This window comes from Phacochoerus africanus, chromosome 11, assembly GCF_016906955.1.
Source record: "Phacochoerus africanus isolate WHEZ1 chromosome 11, ROS_Pafr_v1, whole genome shotgun sequence".
In the NCBI taxonomy this organism is placed as follows: Eukaryota; Metazoa; Chordata; class Mammalia; order Artiodactyla; family Suidae; genus Phacochoerus; species Phacochoerus africanus.
Genome location: NC_062554.1, coordinates 131,358,375 through 131,385,555, shown reverse-complemented (window position 1 = coordinate 131,385,555; position 27,181 = coordinate 131,358,375). Strand labels below are relative to the sequence as shown.

Below are 27,181 nucleotides of genomic sequence, written 5' to 3'. Positions count from 1 at the left end.
AGGACTCCCAGCCTCTGAGGACGGTGTGCTGTGGTCAGCACGGAGGGGTCTGGGGCACTTCAGCTCATCTCTTGCTCTGTGATCTCTTGATAAACCTGCACCTATAAGCCCAAATCTCGGCCTCTAAGGAACCATGGAACGCTGGCAGGCAACAGCGAAGCAATGCCAAGTACTTTTCTCACTAATACACATAATTAAGGTCATTAAGTTATGAATGTGAGAACATTCAACTGGAGGTCTTTTAAATAATGAGATAACTGCTTTGCAAGAAGCCTGATCTACGGGGGAAAGCAGCAGCTGAGTAAGCACTGCAAAGTGGTGACCTCACAGGAGCCTCCACGTGGCCCAGCATCCTTCTCTGGCTCTGTCCCCACTGGTCCCACGTGCCCCGGGCCTCCCCTCTCCCCACCCTCACCATCCAGGGCCTCCAGCTCTAGTGGACTCACAGCTGGGGGAGGGGGAGGGTGGATATGAAGATGCAGAGAAAGTCTCCTTGGAGCCCTGTTATTTGTCTCGAAGGCCAATGGGATGAATAAAAATACTTGCTGCCTTTTCATAACAAGAGAAGGCTCTGGGGCCAGGCCGCATGGGGTCAGGCCACCTTTTCACACTTCGGGAGCCACTGACATGAAAAAAAAAAAAAAAAGGCCTGGGATCAGACAAATTTTGCTCACAAGGCAACAGCCACATCCCGACCTGAGGTAGGGACAGGAGGGAGGAAGAGGAGAAAGAGTGGTCACTAAGTCCAGCCCTAGCTGCCGGGACGATGTGTCCGGCCCCCTCCCAGGGATTTCACCGACATTGCATCTGAGCCCCTCCCATCCCCCATCGAGTAGACATCATCATCATCGTCTCCCTCTTGCAGATGAGGAACTGGAAGCTCAGAAGATAACCCTTGGCTCTGGAACTTCCCAAAGCCACACAGAGTGAGCAGCTAAGGAACAGCAAGGAGAAGAGACGAGCACGTCTGTTGCTCATTTGCAGAGGGTCTCCGTTACCTGCCCTCACTTCTCCCCCCACCTTCGGCCCCTTAGCGAGGCCCAAGTGGGGGCAAGGAGTCGGCACAGTCAGCACTGAAGGGAGAAAGAGCCACGCCCCGAAAGCTGCCTGTACCCCCCGGGGATCTGGCACCGGGTAGATCTGAATACATGTAGCTGGAGTCTGAATCCCAGCTTCTCCGCTTCCCAGCTGATGTGAGGCAGAGGACTTACCACCTTTCTGTGCCCCTGCTTTCCCATCTGTGAAATGGGAATGATGATGATAATCCCATCTCACAGGCTTGTAAGGTTAAATGTGAGTCTTTAGGAGTTAAGGGAACCTGGTCTATAGTAAAGTGTTCAATAAGGCTTAGTTCTTCATGTCATCGTCAACAATGTCACTGTCCTGACTGATCCCAACACAGGAAAGCAAGACCTGCTGGTGCTGCTGAGCTTCCAGACACAGAGCCCCCAGGGCTTGTGGTCAATTCTCCTCCCTTAGATGGACCACCCTGCAAGTGGCCAGTGTAGATACCTCCCCCAAAGCAGAGCACTGATCCTCTATGGTCCATCAGTCTTTAGTTTGAATGTGTGGCTCCGAGTCCAGTGAACTCAGACTGTTGCTGATAATAAACTGTTCACACCGAGCGTTTTGAGGGAGAGAGCTCTGGGTGAGCCTCACGTCTTTCATCCCAGTGGAAAAACAACAAGGCAGACTGGCGCAGCCGCTCCTTCTTTTCAGGGGGGTTCCCAAAAGGGCGGCTGTGGGGTGCCGAGGGGACACCTCCAAAGACCAGGCTGTGAGCTCTGCGGCTTCTGCTCAGCAGCGGTGTCATGGTGAGAAAGCCAGCCAGCCACTCCAAGCCTCACTTTCTCCACTGAGCTACTGTGAAGATTAAGTGGCATAATGTGTACAATACACTCTGTTCGCTGCAAAGCAGTAAACCAGCGTGGGGCACGAGAATGCCTATTTTCATTCTCCCTGAGTCAGATCCACTGACTCCGGTGTAAGCGCTCAGGCCCCCCCTGCTCTGTCCACCTCGCTCCATCCCAGCCACTTGCGGGTTCTCGGGGGAGCGGCTGGCTGAAAGGGTAGCAGATGCACAGTCAGGTCTGAACTCTTGGAGACAGACGTCCCTCCCGGGTGCTATTTTCAGCTGGGCTGGTTGTGGAAAGGTCAGCATGTGACTTCATCTGCGTCCCCTCCCTGCCCTAAAGCCTGGTGCTCAGTTTCTAAGCCCAGGGATTAGAAATAGCCAAGTCTCCAGGGCGAGCTGACTGTGAGGAGCAGGTCAGTGACTTAATATGGGGCGAGCAGTGGCCACTTGTGGCTGCCAGGGCATCATGGCTGACATGGTGCCGGGGGACCGGATGACAAGACGCTGCCAGGTCAGACATCCCCATTCACCACCACCTTCCCCCCTCCCAGACTCGGGTTAAGACTCAGGAGCCTCCACTGGAGAGCCGTGCCCATCGTCATTCCACCCAATGGTGGCCTCAGCTTCAGCTTTCAGCAGCATCCCAGAGAAATTAAGATATTTTCTTAACCATTTCCCCCCATGCCTCCTAATGGGATTAAGAGAGCTCCAACGGGTGAAATTCACAAAACCACATTTCTAAGTGTCCTCTACACAGTAACACTGTGACTTTACGAGCTGCATGTCTTGCTATTAATTCAGTGCTTTCATCACATTCACTCCCATCCTCTCCCTGATAGATTTAGGAAGCTCCCTGCAAGTTTCTGAAGCAGTGGGGGGGTGGGGGGGGAGTGGTTCCAGAGTGGGTACTGCTCTTCCAGGATATAACCTGAAAGAATGACTAAATGGGTCAGAACACCCTCAACTGATGACAACATGTGGATCGAATTCATGGATGACTTGAGGCAAAAGAAGTAATAACCATAATAACCATTAACCTACCGATAATGGCCAGAGATCACCGCCCTTGAACATGGCAAAAGCACAAGCAATAAAAGAAAAAAATCAGAAAAAAAAATGGACTTCATCAAAATTAAAACTGTGCAGAGGACACCATCGAGAAAGTACAAAGCCAACCCACATAATGGAAGAAGATATTTGTAAGTCATTTACCCAACAGACAGTCAAATAATCAATAAATCTAAAATTGCAACTTGCTCAAAGCTGCATCCACGTAAACAGAGGCATAAGGGCTGGAATTCATTTACACACAAGGCCCCAGGACTGCTCATGAGATGCTAAGAGTGGTACAGGGAACTGGCAGTGCTCCCCAGGGTAGGACCTCCAAGTGGCCAGGGACCAAGGGCCCTCTTAAGTGTCAAGCAGTTGTACCCCAACGGCAAAGGGCTCGCCCTACTGGTAGTCATGGACTTGGGTCCAACCAAGGCCACTGCAGAACCAAAGAACAGTAGAAATGTGCTTTTTCCATATACAGATGCTTGCCAAGCATAAGCTTTGTCTGGGAATTTTGGGACAGGGCGCAACTCTGAGAAAGGAGAGGGAGTGTCCAGCATACGTGGCGACTTCTAGCCCAAACTCAAGAGAAATCAAATCAGGGTTTAAGAAAAGAGAATGGAATTAAAAAAAAAAATCTTAAGCAAATCAAATGAAAGTGCTCTGTTCCTGGCAGCATGATGTGGTCCTATTCTTTCTGGTTCTAGAGTTTAGTGCGGGTAAGAGGAGGGCATTTCACTCACACTGCAGCAAAGTCCAGAGCTTTGCATGTCAGTGTGGGTGGCACAAAAAGAAGCCCCATCAGTACTTTGGTGGAGACAAAGACCCACAGCTCAGCAGGGTGGAGGGCACACCTGGGGAACCGAGTGGAAGGAAAATGGATTTTACCAGGTAGAAGCAGGGGGGCATCAACAGTCACTTCCGAGTGAACATGAACCATCATTCAAACTTCTCAAACCATACGCTAGGTTCTCATGATCTTTCTAGAAAGGGATAGAAAATGCAATCAAGGGTTTGCTCCTACTACTGTGACTCTGTCCCGTGACTATGTTCCCAGATGGGGGCAGCCAAGGAAAATGTCAGATCATGGACTTGTATCCAAAAAGCCAGCTGGAAAAGCAGGAGATGATAGAATCGTGGTTCACTGTGGAATCTATGGACTAACTTAGGACTTCTAGCTGGTGCCAGTGAATTTTAATTAACAGCATGATCTTAGTCAAAAATACAAATATGAATTAAGAGCAGCCTAGAGAGATGTGTACATGTGAGGGGGAAGGGTGGAGAGCGCTCCAACCCTGGAGGATCGGAGGATCGGGGGTTTTGGAGACCTGAGTCCTTCTCCTGCTCTGTTGTAGGAGAAAATGTCCCAATAAAAATGTAGAAAGAAGAGACCCCGGCCATGATGACTAAGCAAAGTCTAGCCAACTGCCCCAACCAGCCCTCCCCCATGCATCTGCTTCTGTTAATTTGTTTCCACATCGACTACCTTGCCTGACGTCACTCCAGTCCAACCAGCCAAGCTTGGACCCAGAAGATGTAGCCCATAAAAGCCTTGTGAATCCCTTCTTCTGGGCTCAGACTCTGGAGAGCCATCTCCTCTGAGCCCACCCGCGTAATAAACCTGAGTTCTCCAACTCTCCGAGTGCTCGCTTGGTTTCTTGCTGGGTGAAAGAGCTGATCCACTGCAGCCACAGAGCTACTGGAGCTGGTGCACTACAGCCACGGGGCTGTCGCCAGAGCTGATACGCTGCAGCGCAGGGCTCCTGGGCAGCTGCCGTAACACCGCCACTGGCTCATTGGGCCACCTCCTCTCCCTGGACCTCACCTTTTTGTCCACATGATTTCACTGTTAGGACAAGAGGGTCTCTAGCCCGCTTCTAGTTCTGATGCTCTTTCAATCTATAAATGTGGTTTCAAACTGATGAAAGCAATGGTCCTGCTCAGTTCTGCTCTAGTCCAACTCTAGGCAGACAATTGAGTTTAGTCCTGGGCCCCGTATAAGACAGACACACACACCCAAAATCAGTATTATCTAAATGGAGAAAATTCTCAGAACCACATAGAAAAAGTTGGTTTTATCCATCTTGAAGAGTTGAAGCCTCAAGGCAGACATAAGAGTTCTCAAATATTTGAAGCGCAACTGAGTAAAAGAAAAGCTAGATTTCTTCCAGAATTGTCACGAGACATGTTTCTACAATATTTTCTTAGCCTCTTTGCTGAAAACTTCATCTTGTCCTGCTTTACTTTATCTCATCTTCCTACTCCCGTCTTCCTGTTTGAAAAACAGTCGCAGTGCTGGCAAATGATTTAAGCTTAAGAACAAAGACTCAAAGGCATAAGTTATTCATAGGGTCAGCTGAATGAGAATGAGCTGGTCTAGGCACCGGGGACCTGTGCAGATGGGCACGCCATTTGCACAAGCATGATATGTCCTCAAAAGAATAAGAGAAAGAGGAACCTCATGGCCAAGGGGTTTATGAGTGCTTTATGAGCGGTCGTTAGCAGAATATGCATCAGCAAAGAGAACCAAGGTGCAAACCTAGGCACACGCCCCGGGTGGCCGCAAATAGGCATGCACAGGGAGCATTCTCTGGAATGCTCTGCAGAGACAGCTAACTCAAATGCTAATGATTGTTAAATGCCTAAAAGTCAGAGTAAAAGCTTAACATTCTACCAAATAAGTGGCTTTTAAAATAATAAAAGAACTTATAAAAGAGTAAACAAACCCTGTATCCTCCACCCATAGCCCCCTCCTCACTTGACGTCATCCTCAAGAGCACAATAAAAGCAGTGTGGTTTCTGGAGGCGGGGCTCTTGGTCCCTGAGACCTTGGGTCCCCAGGTTCCCACCTTTACTTAAGATTAAATGTCTGTGTCTTGTTTTATGTTAACTTTTTTCCTTAAGTTTCACAGCACCCATTCTTCAGCCCCACCCTGCCGAGCTGGTCTTGGCACAGAATCCCAGAAGCAAAGAGCCAAAAACAAGGTGAAATGCACAGGGAGGGAATTTTCGCTTTATCCAAGAGCGAAACCCTTTCCCTTGAACTTATCTGTAAATGGAATGGCCCTCTGGGAGCGGGGGGAGCATTCGAACTTCAGGCAAGAGATTCAAGGATCTAACCAGTGAGTGACTTGGATGCCATCTGAGGTCCTTTTCAATCCCAAAATTCTATCAGTCCCCACCATGAGATAATTGGAGTTCGGGTTAAATATCACAGAAGAAGAATAGCCGACTCTCCATATGTCTTTATCACTTCTAAGTGGTTGGCACACAGTAGGGGGTTAATAAATATGCGTAGAAGGGAGGGAGAGAGAGGCAAAGACCGAAGGCCTGAGTCACACATTCTACCCTGTGCTCAGAAAGGTCTTTGCTCAGAAGCTGCCTCCTGTCTGCTCGCCAAGGCGCCGGATCCCCGCGAGGCCTCCCGTGCCAGCCTGTGCGCACAGCTCAGTGTAATTAAGCACCTGGGCTTCCCGGGAGGGATGGAATCAAAAAGACAACCAGGGGTGAACCTGTGGCTTCTGCCTCTTCCCCACGTTCCCGCTTGCTTCCAGGCAAGGCTGGGCCTGATGGGGAGATGTGTGGCCCACCCCAGCCCCACCCCGTGCTGCCTCTGCAGAGCTGCTGTCAGCCTGCTGTTCTCAGTTCAGCTGCACATTTCCAATGTCTGTGTTCTGCTTCCTTATCCCAACCCAGGGAGCACTGAGAAGGGGCCCTGGCCCTCAGTGCTGCAGTCATCCTCAAAGGGACCCCTCCCCTGCTCTAGCTTAGCCACCCCCAGCCCAGCCCCTCTTCCCCTCGTCAAGGAGGAACAAAGGGTCTTAGCCCCGTGCACAGGGCACCTGCAGCTCTGCAGAACTCCCTGGCAGTTTTTCACAGATCTGCTTTTCTTTCTCAGCCTGCTGCTCTTTCATTCTGCTCTTCCTACCAAGACCTCTCTCCTCGCCAAGTTTTCTTGCGGCGACAGTGGGTTTTTATCACCACGTAGCAATGATTCAGAGCCAGACTTCTAGCTGATGAGAGCTAAAATTATTCCCTCTCACACAGGCACGGAGGACCACGATGGGGAAAAGCGAAAATGGAGCATTTTCTGAGTCTGCAAAGTCACTATCAGGTGAGGAGTTGGCCCTGACGGCTCCTCATTTTGCAGCCTCACCAGGACCTGGCTATGTTTAGTTCAACCAAACACACACTTAAGCCCTCCCGTATGCAAGATTGTGTTGCCCCCATTCCATTAGGCCCTTGGCACACAACACCACCTCCTCCTCTAAACCCCTTCCCCCGCCACCGCCCACCAATGTCCCTTCCTCAAATGTTGAGCAAAGCACGCAGACCAAGGATGCTTGGAGAGAGGCATCACCATCCACTGACAGCCATCTGCAGCTCCAGGCTGGCCACCAGGCAAACACGAACATTCATTTGTGCCATGGAGTTTGCATCGCCCCCCGTTTTACAAATGAAGAAACGGGCTCAGGAATTAAGTATCTCGTTCACTTGACTATCAAGTATGGGAGCCGGGATTTCTACCCATGCTTAGCTCTTCTGATCCCATGAACTGCCTCTGTTATAATGATTTTGTAAATTAAAAGTATGTTTCTGACCTAGTGTCATTTGCACGTGCAGCTTGACTGGTTTTGATGGCAGTCAGGACAGCTTTCAGAAAGCATCTCCTCATCTCCTCTCCTCTCTCGAAGCATTGGGTCAAAAGGGCGCTGTCCAAGAGAAGGGGACAGTCTTTGATGGAGACAAGCTGACCAAGGGCATCTTTAGTCTAACCAACTGAGGGAGAGAATCCAGAAATCACGGGGGGTGTCCTCCAAGTAAAAAGGTCTGCCCAAAAACCCCAGTGATTTTTTGTTTTCCAAATGACAGACTTAACAATTAAGATCTGTTCAAAATACTCAGCAGATTAGCCCTATTGCAACTTCGTGCAGTCCCTGTCTCGTGGCACGTGATGGATTGTGGGAGGTGGTCCCACCTACTAGCTACTGCAGGAGGGACTCTGAGATGCTGACAAGCCAGGAGGCACAGAGCAGGTGCTCGCTCCGCTCACATCAGCACATCTGTCTTTTTTTTTCCTTCCTCCTTTCCCTCTCCCCTTTTTCTCTCCCCCTCCCTCCCTCTTGTCTCCCTCCCTCCCTTCTCTCTGTCCCCCCCTTGTAGACAAATGACATGACCGTCTACAAGGTCAGAGACAAGACTCTCCATCTGCTTGGCTTCCCAGTGGCAGAACTGCCTAACATCTATGATTTTTGCTGTAAACGTTCCTGCCCAGGGCAGTGAATGCAGCTATGAACAAGGCTCATGTCTTTCCACAACATACATAATCAGATATTTTGTCACCATAATTATCATTCAAAATAACAGACAAAGCTTCTAGGGAAAGTACCCACCCCTGCAATCCTTCCATGGCCCCTCTTCTCTCCCCAACTCTTTTCCCTGGCCCCCAACACCACATCCACAGAAGAGAGCATTCCCCACACCTGACATTCCAAAATAATCAATAAGGGAAGCAACAAAACAAAGTGAAACTTTTTCTTTCTGGGGGGGTCTTTTTAGGGTCACACCCAAGGCATATGGAAATTCCCAGGCTAGGGGTCAAATCACAGCCGACCCACACCACAGCCAGGCCAGATCTGAGCCATGTCTGTGACCTACACCACAGCTCATGGCAATGCCAGATCCTTAACCCAATGAGCAAGGCCAGGGATTGAACCTGCGTCCTCATCGATACCAGTGGATTTGTTACCACTGAGCCACGACAGGAACTCCCAATTTGACATCAGATAAAACTGGATTCAAAACCCAATTCAGTTACTTTTACCTTAAAGTTTAAGTTACTTTGTGTTTCTGAACCTCGGTTTTTTGTTTTTCTATTTAATTTTGCTGGAGTAGAGTTGATTTACAATGTTGAGTTGGTTTCAGGTGCACAGCAAAGTGAATCAATCATATATATATATACACACACACACCCTCTTTTTCCCATATAGGTTATTACAAACTACTGAGTAGACTCTGCTGTGCTCTACAGCAGGTTCACTGCAGCCCTGTTTACAGCAGCCAAGACATGAACCTCGGTTTTCTTAACCGAAAAACAGGAATCATCAAGCCTACGTACGGGATTAGGAAAAGTTTCACGCATGTCATGGGCACATCTCAGTGCTCAATGCATGAGTGTTTCTAGCCCCTTCTCCCCTCCAGAAAGAGCGCTCTCACTCCATGTGGTACCCCCCTTTTTTTTTTAGATAGAAGCTTTGCATCTAGGAAAGCTCACACCCAGAAATACAGTTTAATGGCCTGTACATTAAACACTGCAATGCGCCTGCCACTAAGGAGCACACCCCCAATGGTCTGACAAATGATTGAGAAGCATCCGAGGGGGATGAGTCCTAGAAACATGCTCCAAGCAGGAACGGAGGGTCAGGGAGAGGACTACCATTGTTCGAACACGGCAAGTATGAAGCACTGTGCTGGATACACCGCATCATTTTATTTTTTCATCCTCCATATGTGACCAGGGAGGGGCTGGTATCTCCATTTTCAGGGGAGGAAACTGCCAAGCTCAAGGCATCCATCAAGAGTCAAGTCCTAAAAAACTGGCTGGTTGGGACAAAAGCCTGGGCTCTTTCCTACCTCCCAAGAGCATGTGCCCAGAGCCAGGAGAAGAGGGGGGCCCACAGGTCCTGCCCCCTGGAAGAGTAGAGTTGCTCAGGAGCTAGACAAACACACTTGAGGCAAGAGAGCTAACTGGGAAGCCTGAAGCGGGCCCAGTGGGAAGTCCGAAGCGTATCTACAGAGCTGTGTCATTCCAAGTGCAAGTCCATCAACCCAAAGCAGGGTCTTTCCAGCCTTAAAAGGATGATGACAAGGAAGGGTTGAGAACCAGGAGGGAGTAACCAAAGGTGGTCTCCTGGAGGAGAAGAGGCAGAGACGCACAAGACAGACAGTGGCCTGAGGATGGGGATAACCCACCTGGAATGCAGAATGGCAGCCAGAAGTTAAAAAAAAAAAAGAAAAAACAGAAAAATAAGCTGATTTGCTGCCTAGAAAAAAAACCCTCTAAGAATAAATGAGAAATGCATAGTTATTTCTGCCATAGCATTCTGGACACTGCCCCATTTCTGAAAATAAACATAAACCCAAAATGAAATTAAACAGCATTCCCTTGCTCCTGAGAAGGGAGCAGCAATTATTATTTTCTCTTTCCTAAGAACGAGAATGAAAAAGTGAACTTGGAACAGCGAGAACCATCACTGTTATTAACAATAGAATCGCGACATCAGAACGTAAGATTTTTCACCTTTTCCAAAGCACTAGATTTTTACATCATTATCTTGTTCAGTTCTCACTTCACCCAAGTGAGACCGTCAGGAGAGCTTCTTATCCCTAATCCACAGAAATGAAAGGGCACAACCTAAAGCAGGGGGCAGATCTAGGACTTCAACCTAAATTGCTCAACTGGGAATGAAGCACCAACAGGACCTGGCAGGAAGAGCTGTTTGCTGGTATCAAATGAAGGCAGATGAGGAGAGGGAGGAAAGCCGAGGCAGAGACACCTCACTAGCCGCCCTCCTTGTCTATATTCCTGTATTCTTACCCGAGTACATGGCCACCCAGCATAAGACTACATTTCCCAGCCTCCTTTGCAGCTAAGTGTGTGGCCAGGTCACCAAGTGCCAGCCAATGGGACATGAACAAAGGCAGTATATGCACAACTTCCTAGTCTTGTTCTCAAAAGGAAAGAGTTCAGCCAGCCTTCCTCTTCTGTTTTCTGGAAAAAAGAACATATGGCTAAAGCTGGAACAGCCATATGGGATCCCAATATGGAAGTCATGTATTTTAAGGCAGCAAAGAAACCTGGTCTCTGATGACTGCAGAGCAGCCAGACCAGCTTTAAGCTTTTAAGGAAACATATGCCCTGTTGATGCTACTATTACTCTGTGTCTCCATCCTGCAACAGAAGCTGTATCCTAACTAATAAAAGTTTTGCCAGGGGCACCTGAGGACCACTTCAAACTCCAGAGCCTTCTCAACCGTTCAGATTCCACGAGACCATAAATATTTATTGAGTCTGCTATGTGTCTGAAGTCTCCTAAGGGTATCTTTACAGCCTCCAGGGAGATGTGCCCATTGTTCAAACCCGAGGAGATGCAAACAGAATGCAAAAAGGCATATTCGGCACCGGTGAAGAAATAAGAACTGTTTAAATAAAATAACGAATAAGCGAGGGGAAAGTCTGTATGTGCTGGCAAGTAATCTAAGCTGAAAGGGTGCCACAAAGCATACCGCGAGGGCTGAGGGGGTAGGTCCAAGGTGCCGACGGCAGGTTACTAGTGTCCCTGCCCCCCAAGAAAGGTGAGATAAGGGAACCCTAGGGCGGAGCCCAGTTACTCTCTTGGGGCTCCCAGCCCTCCACTGGGGTGGGGGGGACGGCAGCTTTGATCAGAATGAGGTCTAGCCCAGCAGAAGAACAAGACGGAGGGGCTGCTGTGGACTAAATCCATCACAAGGGGCCCTTCAGCCTGACATTCTGCTCTGGTTTGAAGGGTCACCAGTGGGGGAGGATGGTGAAGAAGAAAAGAATTCACAGAGACAAATGCCGTGTAGAAAACCCAGCGTTCGGCCTAGGGTGGAGAGTGTCTGGAGGAGTACAGAGTCTAGACCCCCTGCCACGACGGAGAGAAAGGAAACGGACGTGGCTTAATTATGATGACAGGATGACAGCAATGACATTATGAGGAGAGAATCAGCAAAGTGCAAAGCCTATATTAAGAAAACAGGAACAGTCGCCTCACCATCAAATTCTCTCCAGGGTTTCCCAAGACAGGGTCATGCCCCTAACCTGAGACCCCCTTCCTCAGAAAGGGATGCACCCCCACCCCCTGACAATCCGCCCCCCCCTTTGAGGGGTCCCTCAAAGGCCCCAGCAAGGCTCAGCCTCAGTGAAGCCTCCATGTCCAGGTCTTAGTCACTGGCCTGTCCCTGTCGCAGCCCACAGCACCCGCCGACCCCGCGCCAGACCACTGACTCCTGGGAGAGCCACCCACAGAGGTAATCTCTGAATCTACAGAGGTCTACAGAAAGAAGGACTTGGGGTGTGCCTGCTGAATGGAGACAACCTTTCTCGGGTGCCACCCTGCGGGCAAGGGCTTCTCTCAGCATCACCAACACGCAGAAGAGCCAGATGCACAAAAGAGGGAGTCCGCCCACCTCACCTCAGGGCAGGTCCTCACAGGAGACCACCCAAGACCCACACAAGGACGGCAGGGGGATCAGGGCAGAGCTAGCTTGCCCCGGGTCCCGGGCAAGACCCCAGACTGGGAGTCAGGCCTAACACCTGGCAGGTAGAGACATCGTAGGTGGCCCACACCCACAGCTAGTCACCAACACTCATTTCAGCCGGCAGGTTTCACCTGTCCCTATTGCAGTTGTTTCGTCAGAACTGAGAAAGGTGCACAAACTTGAAAATACCTGGTTTTCCTACTTCCCGGCATGCCCTGGGGAACTACCCAAGCTACAACAAGCTATTCAGTAACAAAGAGAAGCAACAGAAGGCTTCAGATAATCAATGTCATGGCTAATTCCCGGCAACAGAAGAGCCAAGAAATACTATTACCGCACGTAAAACTCCACGCCAAGCGGAAAGACATCACAAGGTAACCAGCACTTCGAAGCCCCGGGGCTCTGTGACGCCCCCCACCCCTTGAGGAAGGCTGGAAGGCTGGACTGCCCGCCAGGGTGACTGGGCAGGGAGACAACTGACACCCTTGGCAGCAGTGCAGACTGTGATTAAAGCTCCCCTTCACCGGAGACCCCAGTTCTGAGGTCATCCCATCCCGTGAGCGTGCAGTTAGGGCGCGGGCGTGCATGTGTGCACACGGGCAAAGCAAGATAAAAGAGAAGCCCGCAAATCTAATAAGACATCAGCAGCTGCCCTGAACAAAGGTCGTTCAGAATGTGAGTTTACAAGGATAATTACCACTGCATTACACAGAGGGCAGTAACGTTGTTGTTAGCACAAGAATTTGTCAGATGTGCCACATGGAAAGGGGAACAGCTGTAACTGTAAGTGACAGGTTGCTGGAAAAAAATGGTTGGTTTCCGAAGCACCTGGTCCCCTGAGTGGGTACCGTAATCTTGTTCTTAAAAACAACAATGGGCAAGCGTACAAAAACTTTCCACTGCAGAAACTGCCAGCTTGTTCAAATGTATGGAGAGGATTTTCAAACCACACCACTGCAGGTGGGGACTGCAGCCGGGCTTTGAATTCCCAGAGCCCTGGACATGAATCCTGTCTCTCCTGCTTACCAGCCCTGCTTTCTTGGGAAAGGAGTTAATTTCTCTGAGCTTCCATGTCCTTGTAAGATGGAGAGAATAATCTCGAAGGTACAGAGTTGTTACAAACAGTAGAAACTGTGTGTGAAGCGCTTAGCCCAGCCCCTAGCAAAGAGTGAGGAAACAGGGCTACTGCTTAGTAGACTTGCCTACCTAAACCTCATACTTAGTGACATAATGCAGAGGTGATCACCTGTGTATCATGCTTTTTAAAAAAAGAAATGGAACTATCACAAAGCTCGGAGATGGTGGGGAGAGAAAAGAGGTGATAATAATTGTTTGGATTTTCCTTGGAGACTATTCCCAGGAAATTAGGCTCTCTGTAGAAGAATGGTTTAGGAAAAACAAACTGCTTATCCTTATTATATGCCACGAGAGCTGAATTCTTTTTTCTTCCAGGGAAAAAGATTCAAGGATGTCTCATCGTATTTAAAAGCCTTTGGGAGGGAGCTCATGAAATGGAGCCCATTTTCCAACCAACCACTCTTAGCAAATCCTCTGTAGTGCACATAAGGAGACATTTCGATTGACAGTGTCTTGTCTTTCTAAGAGGTAGAAATTGTGCCCTGAGCCAAGGTGCATCTAGGTGTTTCCTGGTGCCCCGAGGCTCCCCCAGTGCTGCAAGCACCACCTAGAAAACTAGGAAGGTTAAGGCTGAGGTAGTTCTAGAAGAGCAAAGGTCTTAAATCCTTTTACATGACCCAGAAAGCACCTCGAGTTCTAATTAAGCTAAAGCAATTAGCCACCCACAGGTACTCAAACTCTGCTTCCCATGGTTGGGCAATCATCTCTATTAAAACCCACTTTAAAGAAACCCAAGAACTTCACGCACACTTTCCACAAATCAATTCTGCCTTGGACACATGGAGTCAATACTCAGAGGCAAACCCCAGGCCTTGCAGAGGGAGCTTTTGTGGAAGGATGGCATCAGATGTGATGAGGTAGTTGCAAAAAAGCATGAGGCCAGCAGCAAACGGCACAACTGGTGATAACAAAATCCACTTGCAGAGGAAGACCTGGATCTCGGATGGGCTGAACAAAAAGCAAGACAAACCGAAGCCCCAGTTTCCCTGGGTTCAGGATTCCCCGAAGGATAGACAGCACAACATTTCAAGTCCACCCTGAAGCAGACTCCTAGTAGAAGGATTTCTGCCTGCTGAAACCCAGAGGCTAGCTTCACCACAGGTGACCAGACTACTGTCCAGAGGCTTCCTGAAGACTCTTCTCTCCATGTCACAATGTGTCACTGAAGTGCCAACAGGTGCATTTGGTAGGTTCACATGGAGTCCAATCCACTCAAGCTCATGGGCTCTCCCAGCCCAGTTAGGTCTGGTCCTCCCTGAGACTCCCTTTAGTCAAGGGAGTTTATCATTGCTTCCAGCCCAAGGCTGTTTCCAGACTTGGCCAGAGCAACAGCTACACAATGGTCAATGGTACTGTTTGAAATTTAAATACAGTGGGCTGTCCACAGGAAATTGGTTCCAGACATCAAAATCCACAGACACAAAAGTTTTGATTTATATGAAATGATTTATATAAAATGATCAAGTACTTGCATAACCTACAGCACATCTTCCCATATTTCCTAAATGATCTCTAGATTACTTATCATACCTAACACAATGCAAATGCTGTGTGAATATTTCTGGCATCTGACAAATTTAAGTTTTTAGAACTTTCTGGAATTTTTTAAAAAATATTTTCCATCTGTCATGGGTTGAATCCAAGGATGTGGAATTCATGGATACTGAGGGCCAATGGTACCTTCCTAAGGAACTAGGGTTTTTTTTTTTCTCAGTCCATCGAGTTAATTCAATAACCCATTACTTCTCAACTGAGCAAGAGCCTGTTTTTGGCCCTGTGGTTCCCCGCTCTGGCACCCCCTATTTGGAAATCTCTCAATCATCAAGCAGACATCAAAAATGCTGATCTCTATCAGTACTGTCCAACAGAAAGAAGATTTAAAGTTTTCCTAGGAGCCATATTAAAAAAACCAAAAGAAACAAGAAATTATTGTAATAGGCTATTATATTTAATCCTCTATATTCTATGTCAAAAATATTACTATTTCTACATAATCAATAAAAGATTAGTGAATATTTCAGATTTTGTTTTCACACATTCTTTTTTTTTTTGATACCATATTGGACTGTGCCAATCTACAGCTATGTTTAAATGGACATGGAAAGAATTCCACAATTCACTGTTCTATGGACAAGCAGTTCATCCCATTGTATGTGTAGCATTTAACCTCATTTTAACTATAAAAATCTAAATCCGTGTGTTCAGATACAAATAGAAAACAATCTGTAAGGGAAACACCAAAAAGTAGTGGCAGTTATCTCTAAGAAGTAGAATTATGGTCCGTCTTTATCTTCTACATTGTGTTCTACATTGTGCTCTTTTGTCATTTCTAAATTCCTTTGCAGTAAACAAACTGCTTAAATTATTAAGGAAAACGATACAGCCAGTCTTAAAAAAAAATCTCTTCCTTACCTTAAGCTCTAAAACCCCGATCTGCTGGCCCTGAAGCCATCACCCTATTACCAGATAATAGAAAGGATGGACAAACACCACGCCCCCTGCCCCACCACTGTCATACTTACAGCCAATCATCATGATAGCCACTGCGAAGATCTTCTCGATGTCTGTGGATGGGGCGATGTTCCCAAAGCCCACGCTGGTGAGGCTGGTCATGGTGAAGTACAACGAGGAGATGTAGACAGAATTCTTGCTGGGACCCCCTTCCCACTTCCCTGAGCCAGAGCCGTTAAACTGGTAAGGGGTGCCAATGTCCATCGCCAGCTGGTAGAGCCAGCTGTTGTTACGGATGGTCTTGGTGTCCTCGTCAAAGATCTCATAGTCCCCGATGCTGTACCAAATGCAGGCCATCCAGTGAGCTGCCAGCCCGAACACACACACTAGCAAGACCAGCACGGCTGCTCCGTATTCGATGTAGTGGTCCAGCTTCCGGGCCACGCGCCCCAAACGGAGCAGCCGGACAACTTTCAGAGAGCTGAAGAGGCTGCTGATGCCCTGGAAGAAGAAGAGGTGCACAGGGTCAGGACACCCACTCCTCCTTCCCTCCAACCGCCCAGGGCAGCTTCCCTCAGCACCCGTGTATTTCACGAGATGCTGTATTATGCAACCCTTAAAAAGCTGTTTCAAAATATGAGAAATGCTCATATACATTTGTATACTTATGCACAATATAATTAGAATTTTACTCCAAGATATATAAAAGGGAGATTTTCATTCCTTTTTCCCACTTCCATTAACAAGCAAATAACAAAATTAGAATTTTACTCTAATTATACTGTGTAGAAGTATACAAATATATGCATTTTTTCCATCGTTACTCACTTTAGAACAATTTAAAGGTTGTGTTATATTTCATATCAAGTAATATGAAATATTCTGAGTTGCATATTTATTTCATACTGCATATTTCTAATAATAGTGTGCATAAATATACAAATATCTATGTGTTGAAAATGGTCAGGAAACACACAAAGACCTGTAAAATATTAACAGTGGTTACCATTGCATTGCCAAGTTATAAAAGTATGGCCAACTTTATGCTGTATTTGTATACATTTTTGACATGCTCATATATAATTTCTGTACTTAAAAGTATTACTTTTATAATAAAGAAAAATGTATTTCTAAAAAAATTTTTAAAGAGATAAAAATGAATTATGAAACAGCTAAGAATAAAGAATTGGGATTGTGTTTTCTCAAGAAAGTTACAAATTCTGGGAAGGCTATACCCTTTCTGTCAGGCCAGGAATTACACATCCAGACACGACAGGCTTCATCCCAGTCAATCAAGCAATCATCGAGGTATCTCAGAGCTAGAAGAAGCCTTCTGATTTCACCTGGTCAAGCCCTCTCCCTTCTGATCCCACCAGGATAGGTCTAGTCCTGAAGAGCAGTCCCCTGGGGAGTAGCACTGTAGTGGGGGTGAGAACACCAGTGCAGACATCTGTAAAAGGGGGTTTGACACCCAGGTAAGCCACTAACTTGCTATTACACTTGGACAATCTGCTACCCGCCAATTGCCTCGTCCAGACAAGGCACGAGGTGGACTGGACGCTCCCTAAATAGCCACATGCTAATGGACTCATCACCAAAGGAAACGGATATATACCGGAGAAGTTATACCACTAACACCTCCAAACACCTATGCCAAAGTGATGCCAGGGTGTAGAAAAGGCAATATCCATTAAACTTTTCCTACTTTCATTAAAAAGTAAATAAGCAAATGATATAAAGAGATTTTTTTTTTTTTTAAATCAAGACTTTGCCCTCCCTTACATAGCCAAAGTCCAACGGCAGGATAAAGCCCTTCACCAAGAAGAATGAATGACTTTGCGCTACGCTAACACTGCACAGTTTCCAGGTTCGTTCAAACTGCTACCCGTGACAAAGTTTTACCCTTGGCATGTCAGTATTTGTCCCCTGGGTCCCCTTTGCCCTCCATGTGCTTTTCTCAAAAATGAGAAAAGCCTGAGAAAGTCCCTCATTTTAAGGAGCAAAAGACTGATGAAGGTAAATGGACATCCTCTCTCCATAAGGCATTTGCATTTTAACAAAGGAAAACCAGCTTCCAACAGTGGAATTAAAAGAATCCATGGCCTGGATGGAGGAGATATTTTGGGAGGCAAAGAAGCCTTTTTGATGACTCAGAAATCAAACACATGTAAGCAGCCACCTACTCGCCACCTCCTCATAAAGAGATTCCTGAAATTATCCTCCAAAGTAGTTCTACTCTGAAGCAGAACTTATTACCCAGGCCAAAGCTGCCTTGCCACTCACTCAGATTCAACCCAAAGCAGCATCTATGGAGAACCTGCTACATACTCCTTGTGCTAATGCTACAGGGAAGAAATTAACATGGCACTCTCTTTGCTTGGTCACTATTGCATCTCCAGTGCCTGGCATGTGGGGGATGCTGGACAGAAAGAAAGGAAAGAGAAAGCAAAGCCTAATAACTGATGAGAGATATGAGATATTAGTTTAGAGCAACTTTGATCCAACAGTCATAGAACTTGAGAGCTGGGAGGGAGCCCAGAAGTCCTCTAGTCCAGCTCCTCTGAGCCAGCAATGTCTTCTAGAGCTCCCTTAAGGAGTGGTCCTTCAGCCTCTCCTTGAGCTCTCCCCTTAACCACCACCTCTTGAAGATCCCATTCTGCAGCAGGCATCCACAGAGACGAAAAACTGGGCGCCCATCATCATTCTTATCTCCCCTGCACTCCATCTGCATCCCTCCTCCCTTCTCTACCCCTTCCCAGCGGCCACCACTGCTCAAAGGTCACACTATCTGCTAGCCACACTCCAGACAACTCGAGCATCCCACACGTGCATCTCTGTGCCTGCTCAGACAAATCTCAGTCCAAAACGCTCAACTCCCCAACTTCTGCCAGCTGGTACACTAGTTATCCTTCAGGTCTAAGCCTTGAATGACCACGCTGGAGTCACAACCAATCACTCACCTGCTCCCTGTGTCCATGGTTTTCTGCATCCATTGCTTTGCATTAAAGTTTCCTACAGCCAGCTCCCCAACTACATCAGAAACTACAATTTCCTGAAGACAGAAGCCATTCATTATTCATCTTAGGAGCCTCTTGTATTGGGTTGAATAGGGTGCCAGCCTCACCTCTCCACCTCGCAATGCAAGTCCTTCCCAAAACCTCAGAAAGTAACCTTACGTGGAACCAGGGCTGTTGCAGATGCAGTTAGTTGGGGTCCTACTGGAACATGATAGACCTTTAATCCAGTATGAGCTGTCTTTACAAGACAGACGCAGAAAGACACAAGTGACTATGAGACTGGAGTGATAAATCTTTTTTAAAAACTTTTAATTTTATTGGAGTATAGTCTTATCCTGTTGTATTAGTTTCAAGTGCATAGCAAAATGACTCAGTAATACATATAAAAAAATCAATTACTTTTTCCCATATAGTTTATTAAAAACAATTAAGTAGATTTCCCTGGGCTCTACAGTAGGTTCTCATTAACCATCTATTTTACGCAGTAGATGTATTTGTTTTTCCCACCCTCCCAATTCTTCCCTCCCCTAAGGTTCTCACTTGTGATAACCATAGCATTGGTTTTGAAATCTGTGAGTTTATTTCTGTTTTATAAATAAGTTCTTCCATGTCGCTTTTAGATTCCATATATAAGTGACAGTGTATGATATGTGTCTATGTCTGACTTGATCCTGAGTGATCTGTCCCAAGGATTACTGGCAACACCAGAAGCTAAGAGAAAGGCTTCTCTTCTAGAGCCTTCAAAGAAAGCATGGCCCTACCAACATCTCGACTTTACATTTCCAGGCCCCAGAACTGAGAGAGAAGAAATCTCTGCTGTATTAAGCCACCCAGCTTGGGCTAATTTGTCATGGGAGCCCTGGGAAACTAATATCCACACAAGGTTTAAAGCCAGCACCTTCTCAGAGAGGGTCTCAAGTATTTTCTGAAACTGAATTGGCGAGTTTGGCTTATTAGAGAATTCTCTCATTCCGCCTCGGGCGCAACATAAAACAAACACTTTCTTGTGTTTTCTGTGTACGTGGACACTCTACTACACCGTCTTGCACTAGTTTCTTCTCTTTGCTCGAACAGCTGGACTTCTAGCTATTTAAAAGCATTTCAAGGTATTAATTTGGGTTTTTTCCTTATTTGCCTTACGTTCAATAGGGGAGATAAATACTCCAAACTTTTTTTAAATTTTAATAGCTAAAAACCTGACAGCACCACATGGTAGAGAATCACATTTCCCTAGGGACAACTTAAACAGAAAGACTCATAGATTTTAAAAGCAAATCTATAGTTACTGAAGGGGAAACATGAGGAGAGAGATAAATTGGGGGATTGACATAGAAACACTATTATATATATGAGTTCCCATCGTGGCTCAGTGGTTAACAAACCTGACTAGCATGCATGAGGACACGGGTTGGATCCCCGGCCTCGCTCAGTGGGTTAGAGATCCGGCGTTGCTGTGAGCAGTGGTGCAGGTCGCAGACGTGGCTCAGATCCTGTGTTGCTGTGGCTGTAGTGGAGGCCGGCAGCTACAGCTCCGATTTGACCCCTAGCCTTGGAACCTCCATATGCCACGAGTGTGGCCCTAAAAAGACAAAAACCAAAAATTAAAAAAAAAAAACACTATTATATATAAAATATATGGGTAACAAGGACCTACTATAGAGCACAAGGTAACCTACTCAATACAGTGAATAACCTATATGGGAAAAGAATCTGAAAAAGAATGGATATATGTATCTGTTTAACTGATTCACTTTGCTGTACCCCTGAAACTAACAACTTTGTAAGTCAACTATACTCCATCAAATTTATATTAAAAACAAAGAAAAGAAATCCTACCTCACATTGCAGATAGATTCAGAGGGTTCTTTATCAAAACCTTAAGGTTATGAAGACCTAAGAATTTCACGTGGAGTCCTCATGGTTGATGGACAGTGAGCCTCATCACTGCAGCCCAACAAGTACGGCCAAGTTCTGTCTCCTCGCCCAGATGAAATAAATCATTCCCTTAACCTGGGCTATACTTGGCCTCTCAACTAGCCAGATTCACTGGTTTCTCCTTTTTTCCCCTGCTGTACACAGAAAAATAACTAGTTATACATATATATACCAGTTATATTATGTATATAACTGGGTCACTTTGCTGAATGACCCAGCAGGAATCAATAGAACATTATAAATCAATTACAATAAAAATTTAATTTTTAATGATTTTTTTCCATTATAACTGGTTTACAGTGTTCTGTCAATTTTCTACTGTACAGCAAAGTGACACAATCAGACAGCCAACCATACTTATGTACATTCTTTTTTCTCACATGATCATGCTCCATCATAAGTGACTAGATATAGTTCCCAGTGCTATACAACAGGATCTCATGGCTTATCCATTCCAAAGATAAAAATGCGTTTCATTTGAAAAATTTCTTAAAGAAGAACAACTCAGTCTTTTGGGTTCCTGAAGTTTCCCCAGGCTTCCACGTCCGTGGGGATGACGCCTGGCACCCAGAGCCAGCTCTGCAGGTAGCTTTCCTCTCCTTGCTTTTTCAACCCCACGTTGCTCATCACTACCCTTCTTCCTCACTCTCCTCCCGCTAAAGGTCTCCTTCACACGACTCCTCTGAGCCCTCCTGAACCAAGCCTCACATGTCGAGCAATGTGCAGCCTCAGCATCGCCACGGCTTGTTCCCACCACCTTCCTGCTTCACTGAAACCGGCTCTCCCAAGCACCCTCTGCTTTCCCCACGCATCCTGGAATTAGGAGTAGGGAGCTTTCCATCTTCACACTTTCATCTTCCAAATAGTTGTCTGACATTCAAAGACAAACAGAAAAAAGAAAGTTCCCTCTTTTAAGATTCAAGCCATCCAGCAACACCATCTCCTCATTACTGTCATTTGATTATTAATAAACATCTATTGAATGCTTACAAATATGCCAGAACGTGGGCTTAATCTTACATTCATTATTCTTGCCATTCATCAGTTTCTTGGCCCCTTCCTTTCGTCCATTAAATCTTTGCACATGGCTTTCCAGCCCACCTCCTGCTATCAGCATGGGAAATTTAGGGCTTATGGGGGAAAATCATTCGGCACTCCAGCCTCTCTATTCCCAGTGACCTTCGCCCCCTCTCCACACCTGGGCCTGGTCACCCCTGGGAACCTCTCCACCTCTGAAATCGTCCACGAGCAGTCACCATGACGACTACACACTTCCCTCCCCCCCCCTTTATCCTATTACTCTTGCACATCTCCATCCTCATCCTTTTTTTCCCCAACCGTCAAACCCTCTCCAGATTTTACTTCCTTTCCCATCCTACTAGACCCTGTTACAGCGCCTCAAGTACCCTCTCCCCCCAACCCTCCTAATCTCTCTCCTTGCCCTCTCGCCGCACTTGTCCTGCCCAACCCAGCCCTTCATGGATCCAACAGCAGGGACAGGCCATCATTTCCATCCTCAGCTGGGTCCCCAGATGCTTCTCACCCATCCTTTTCCTCTTCCTCAAACAACCTTCTCCCCCCTTCTCATCCATAGCTATTCCAAACCTTCACTGCTCTTTTCAAGATCCCTGCTGACCTGTGGATTCTAGCCAACATTATCTCCCCATTCACAGAGCCAGCAGAGGCCATCAGTATCAATTCTCACCTATATTCCTCCTCCACAGACCAAGCGTGTGCATATTCACCATCCCCCCACACTGCGCCAGAGCTCATTCCTCTACCCTCGCAGGGACACCACTTCATCAACCACCCACCCTTCTCTCTGTTCCTTCCCTTTGTCTTCAAGTCTCCCTTTCACAGATCATTGCTCTTAGCCCATATTCATACCCGTCTTTCCAGTCCTATGCACCCCTCTAGATACATTAACTTGCCTTCTCTTGCTGAAACTGTAGTCAATACACAATGGCTCATTTTTCTCACTTCCCACTCATCTTTTAATCGATTGTACACAAATGTCCATGCACACCACGTCCCAGAATCGACTGTCTCAAAAGGCACCCATTACCTTCCCATGATCATACCTTCAGTGTTTGACACCTATAATGGGCATGAGAGATTCTTTATGGCCACACAGTGTCTTCCTGTGTTTAGGGAATCATCACCTTATGAAGTAGAGCTTGTCTCCCACCCAGGAGCTGAAGACACCATAAAACTTCCTTCATGTGAGCACATGACCTAGGACCTGCCCGTGGGAGACACCCGCCCCGTCACTGGATGGCATCTAATGGAGGACGTGTGCAGGTCCCCTTATGCAAGAGCATGGCAGCATCACCCAGCTCCCAGAGGTGGCAGGAGCAGTTCTAGAAGTGATAGCCAGGGTCCACTAACGGTGGTTTCAGCCCAGCATGTCGTGACCACATCCAGGAGCAACAGCAGTGAGTTCACCAGACCGGTTCTATTTGGGGCACTATTCCTAGCAGCATAGCCTCCCTACTTCCCTAGTCTTTCCAAAAACTCCATGCATACCTAACATCCTTTTAATAGCCTCTTCCTCCTCATAGTAGCCAGACTTGAACCTCGACTATCAGCACGGTGTGCAATGGACTCTGCCTCCTTGGTTCCCACATCACCTCTTCCGAATGACTCCCCAAGGCATTGTTCGCGGCCCTTCCCGTCCCTCAATATACCTTGTTCCCTGGGCAGCTACAGCCATTAATGTGGCTTTAACCACCATCTATAACTAATAACCTGTAAATCCATCTTTCCACATTAGACATTTCTCTGAACCTTAAGGCTCCTGTGGGCATGTCACTGGGCCACCCCATGGGATCCTCCGCCTGACCAGTCTAACCTTCAGCCCATCTTATTCCCTAATTTGTAGAACGTGCCCCAGTAGAGAGTCTCCCAAGTAAAAACCTAGGTGTCGTCATCCCAGGTGGCTACGCAAACTTTTCATAACCGAATGTCCTTTTCAGAAAGGTGATTTAGGGCAGATAGTACCGCAATGTACAATTCTGCTGCCATTGGATAAAAATAGAACAGTTTGTGTGCTACTTCTAGAAGTATATATAAGATACTGGAAACCCTGAAGCCCCAGGGAGGGAAATTCTTCATTATAATATATACATCCCTTGAAATGTTATACTACGTGAACGGATGTTTATTCAAATTTCTTTCTTTTTACAGCTGCACCTGCAGCATATGGAAGTTCCCAGGCTAGGGGGGTCAAATCGGAACCACAGCTGCCGTCCTACACCACAGCCACGCCAGTCCGAGCTGCGTCTGCAGGCTGTACTATAGCTTTAGGCAACACCGGATCCTTAACCCACTGAGCCAGGCCAGGGGTTGAACCTGCATCTTCACAAACACTATCCTGGGTTCTCAACTTGCTGAGCCACAACAGGAATTCCAATTTTTTTAAATAGAAAAATTAAATAGACGTTTTGAAATATGACACAACCCTGCTTAGAACCATTCAACATCTTCCACTGCCTTATGGATAAAATTCCATTAGTTTGGCAAACAAAGATCCTTGTAATTTGGCCTCCAACAGCTTCATCGCTTACCGCTTCCCTCTGAGACATCCTCGGCTTTAATGATTCCAAATTATTTGCGGTTCTATAATCACACTGGGCCCCCATGCCTTCACATATGCTGTTCCTTCTGCCTCAAGCACTTTTCCCCAGGTGGTCTGCCTGGCAAACCCTTACCCATCCTTAGAGGCATTTCTCAACAGCCTAGTAATAGACGAGTCACATTTATTACTAAAATTATGACTGTATCAAGTAAAAACGTAGTTTACCTTTTAAAATATTAAATTCAAACTTATCCCAATAGTAGTATTACTCTCTCATTTGAATTCCAATCCTCTTTACCTGCAGAAAAAAGGACTAAAAACATGACAGCACCCTAGAAACTGTGGATCAGACCATACACAGGGACATAACCCATCCATGTCTGTGATGGTTAATTCTATGTGTCCATTTGACTAGAACACAGGGTGCGCAGATATGTGGCTAAACATTATTCTGAGTGTGTCTGTGTGTTTCTGGAGTGAGACTAAATCTGAATCAACAAACTGAGTAAAGCAGATTGCCCTCCCTAGTGGGAATGGGCCTCATCCAATCACTGAAGACCTGAATAGACCAAAAAGTCAGAGAAGGGAGAATGCATCCTCTGACTGTTTTCAAGCTGTGACATCAGTCTTCTGCATTCAGACTAGAATGTTCCTTAAACGCCGAGAGCTTGGTGAAGGTTTTCTTCACAGCCCTGTTTGACACGGACTGTCACCCTCTCTTCTGGCCCTCCTTATTTTCATTTCCTGCTTAAGTTTTCATCTTATTGTCATCACATTACATTTATTTTACTTGTCTTGCTTATTGTCTGTCTTTGCCAACTGAAAGTTCCAAAAAGGTGAGGATATTGGGCTCATTCATCACTGGCCTGTTAGCAGGGCTTAAAACCATGTTTGGCTCATGTTAAATGCTAAGTATTTGTTGGAAGAATGAATCAATGATGCAGAACTAGGCATGCTCTTAATCTGCTTCAGGCTGATTTACATTATCAGAGAATTTAAGTGACATCAGTGGTGCAGGTGAAAATCTCAGGGACTTCCTCCAGGAGGGTGATGTCTGCAGAGTTTTTGTCCCTGGGGCCTGAGAAGAGCACCGGTCCACTCAGAGCTTGGTTTGTTGTCTTTAAAACAAATGACTTCAAGAATAAATGTTCCAGGCTGATCCCACCACTCTGAGAACTGCAGATGCATTTCACCTGCATGATGGAACAAAGTGGCCTACCAGATCTTACTGGAAGTTACTCACTGAAGCTTAAATATAACTTGCTTCCCAGTCATTGCTTCAACATTTTACTTTAGTCTCATTTAATTCAACTCAGCAGTTACTTCTTGAAAACCTAGTACAGGAAGACAGAGCCAAGAGCCACTAGCGCTGCAACACCAAGGAAAATGCAACTCCCTGCCCTCGGGCTGCCTACAATCAGGCCACAGAGAAAACACAGTCTGCAAAAGGCTGCAGTGCAGCAGCAAACACTAGTTCCCACTTTAAAGACTGAATGAGCCCACATCCGGTGGCCTGTGCACCAGGCGAATTTTTTTCTAGTTCACTTAGTAGGCCTGTTGACCACATTCAGGGGAAGGATATGGTTAACCAGCGGAGGGGAGCTTTCAACCAGAAATGGAAAAGTTTACAACCTTTCATTTGTTTAATGCAATAATGTATCCAGATGTCTGCTGTCTCCTTAGAAAACAATCATTAAAAGGAAGTTTAGAAATTTTGCTTAAAACCATCCACTTTCTTTCTGCTTACAATTCAAACCATCAAATAAACTGTGATATTATACTATTAGGTTCTTTTTCTTCCTAGAGGGGCTGAAAATGGAAATCTTTATCACTGGCCAAATCAAACCCAAAGGATATAGACCAGAGCATCTGTTTATCAAACCATGTCTCTGTCTTTCTCAGAAACTGATCTTGGGCTGTCCTCTTCCAGGCAAGTGAAACGAACCCAAGTAGCCTAGACTGCACTTCCTCGCCTGTGAAGGAAGCAGTATAATTGTGCTGGGCCTGCAAATCCAACACTGATGCAGAAGTAGGCATGCTCTTAATCTGCTTCAGACTGATTTACATTATCAGAGAATTTAAGTGACATCAGTGGTGCAGGTGAAAAATCTCAGGGACTTCCTCCAGGAGGGTGATGTCTGCAGAGTTTTTGTCCCTGGGGCCTGAGAAGAGCACCGGTCCACTCATCGCTGCCTGGCCAGAGCCCTAGACATGGAAGAGCACTGACATTCTGAAAGCATCACCTCCAAAAGCAAAATGGGTCAGCTGGGGCCTTCTGACCACAAGTGATAACACGCTGCAGTTAATGGAGAGGAGAGGGGCAGATCATTCCCTAAGCAGTCTCATTTGGCTTTCCAAGGCCCTCTCCCTCCCTTCCCACACAGGATCCACTTCCTTCTCAGCCCCACTCAAAACCCAGCTTCCAGCAAGGTGGAAGCCCCAGAAGCAATAAATTAGCCCCGCTGTATAGCCTCCTGCAAGCACTCAGAATGTGGGGTATGACCTTGAGGCCTCCGCCTGGATGCTGAGCAGGGAAGACTCATGCAGCTGGTTTAGATGTGGGAAAGGTCCCCCAGGTTTGGGAAGCCTGGCAGAGCAAAGTATAAGCCAGCAGCTCACACACCTGGCTTGTATTTGTGAGCGCTACGGCAGGTGTGCAGCTTCCCCCATGCTCTGGGAACTAGCTCACCTGCAATGGCCAAGCAGAAGCCCCAGGGGTGGGGGCAGACAAGAGCTAGGCACGCACCTGGGCACACCTCTCAGGGACCCTGAGGGAACTCAAAGCATCAAAGCAGGCCCCTGGAGCAGGCTATGGGGGTGGGCTTGGCCCTGGACCCTTCTTGCTATGACCCACACAAAGGGCACTGAGAAAGG

At 46.8% G+C, this 27,181-nt stretch overlaps 1 protein-coding gene across 1 annotated transcript in view; it reads right to left on the bottom strand.

Annotated features, from left to right (window-relative positions):
* Window positions 1-27,181, bottom strand: part of KCNH1 (potassium voltage-gated channel subfamily H member 1) — a 387,725-nt gene that overhangs the window by 215,190 nt on the left and 145,354 nt on the right. Inside the window, exon 7 of the mRNA XM_047753552.1 lies at window positions 15,850-16,279. Within this exon, the coding sequence (XP_047609508.1) occupies window positions 15,850-16,279 (430 nt within the window). The remainder of the gene's footprint in view (window positions 1-15,849; window positions 16,280-27,181) is intronic.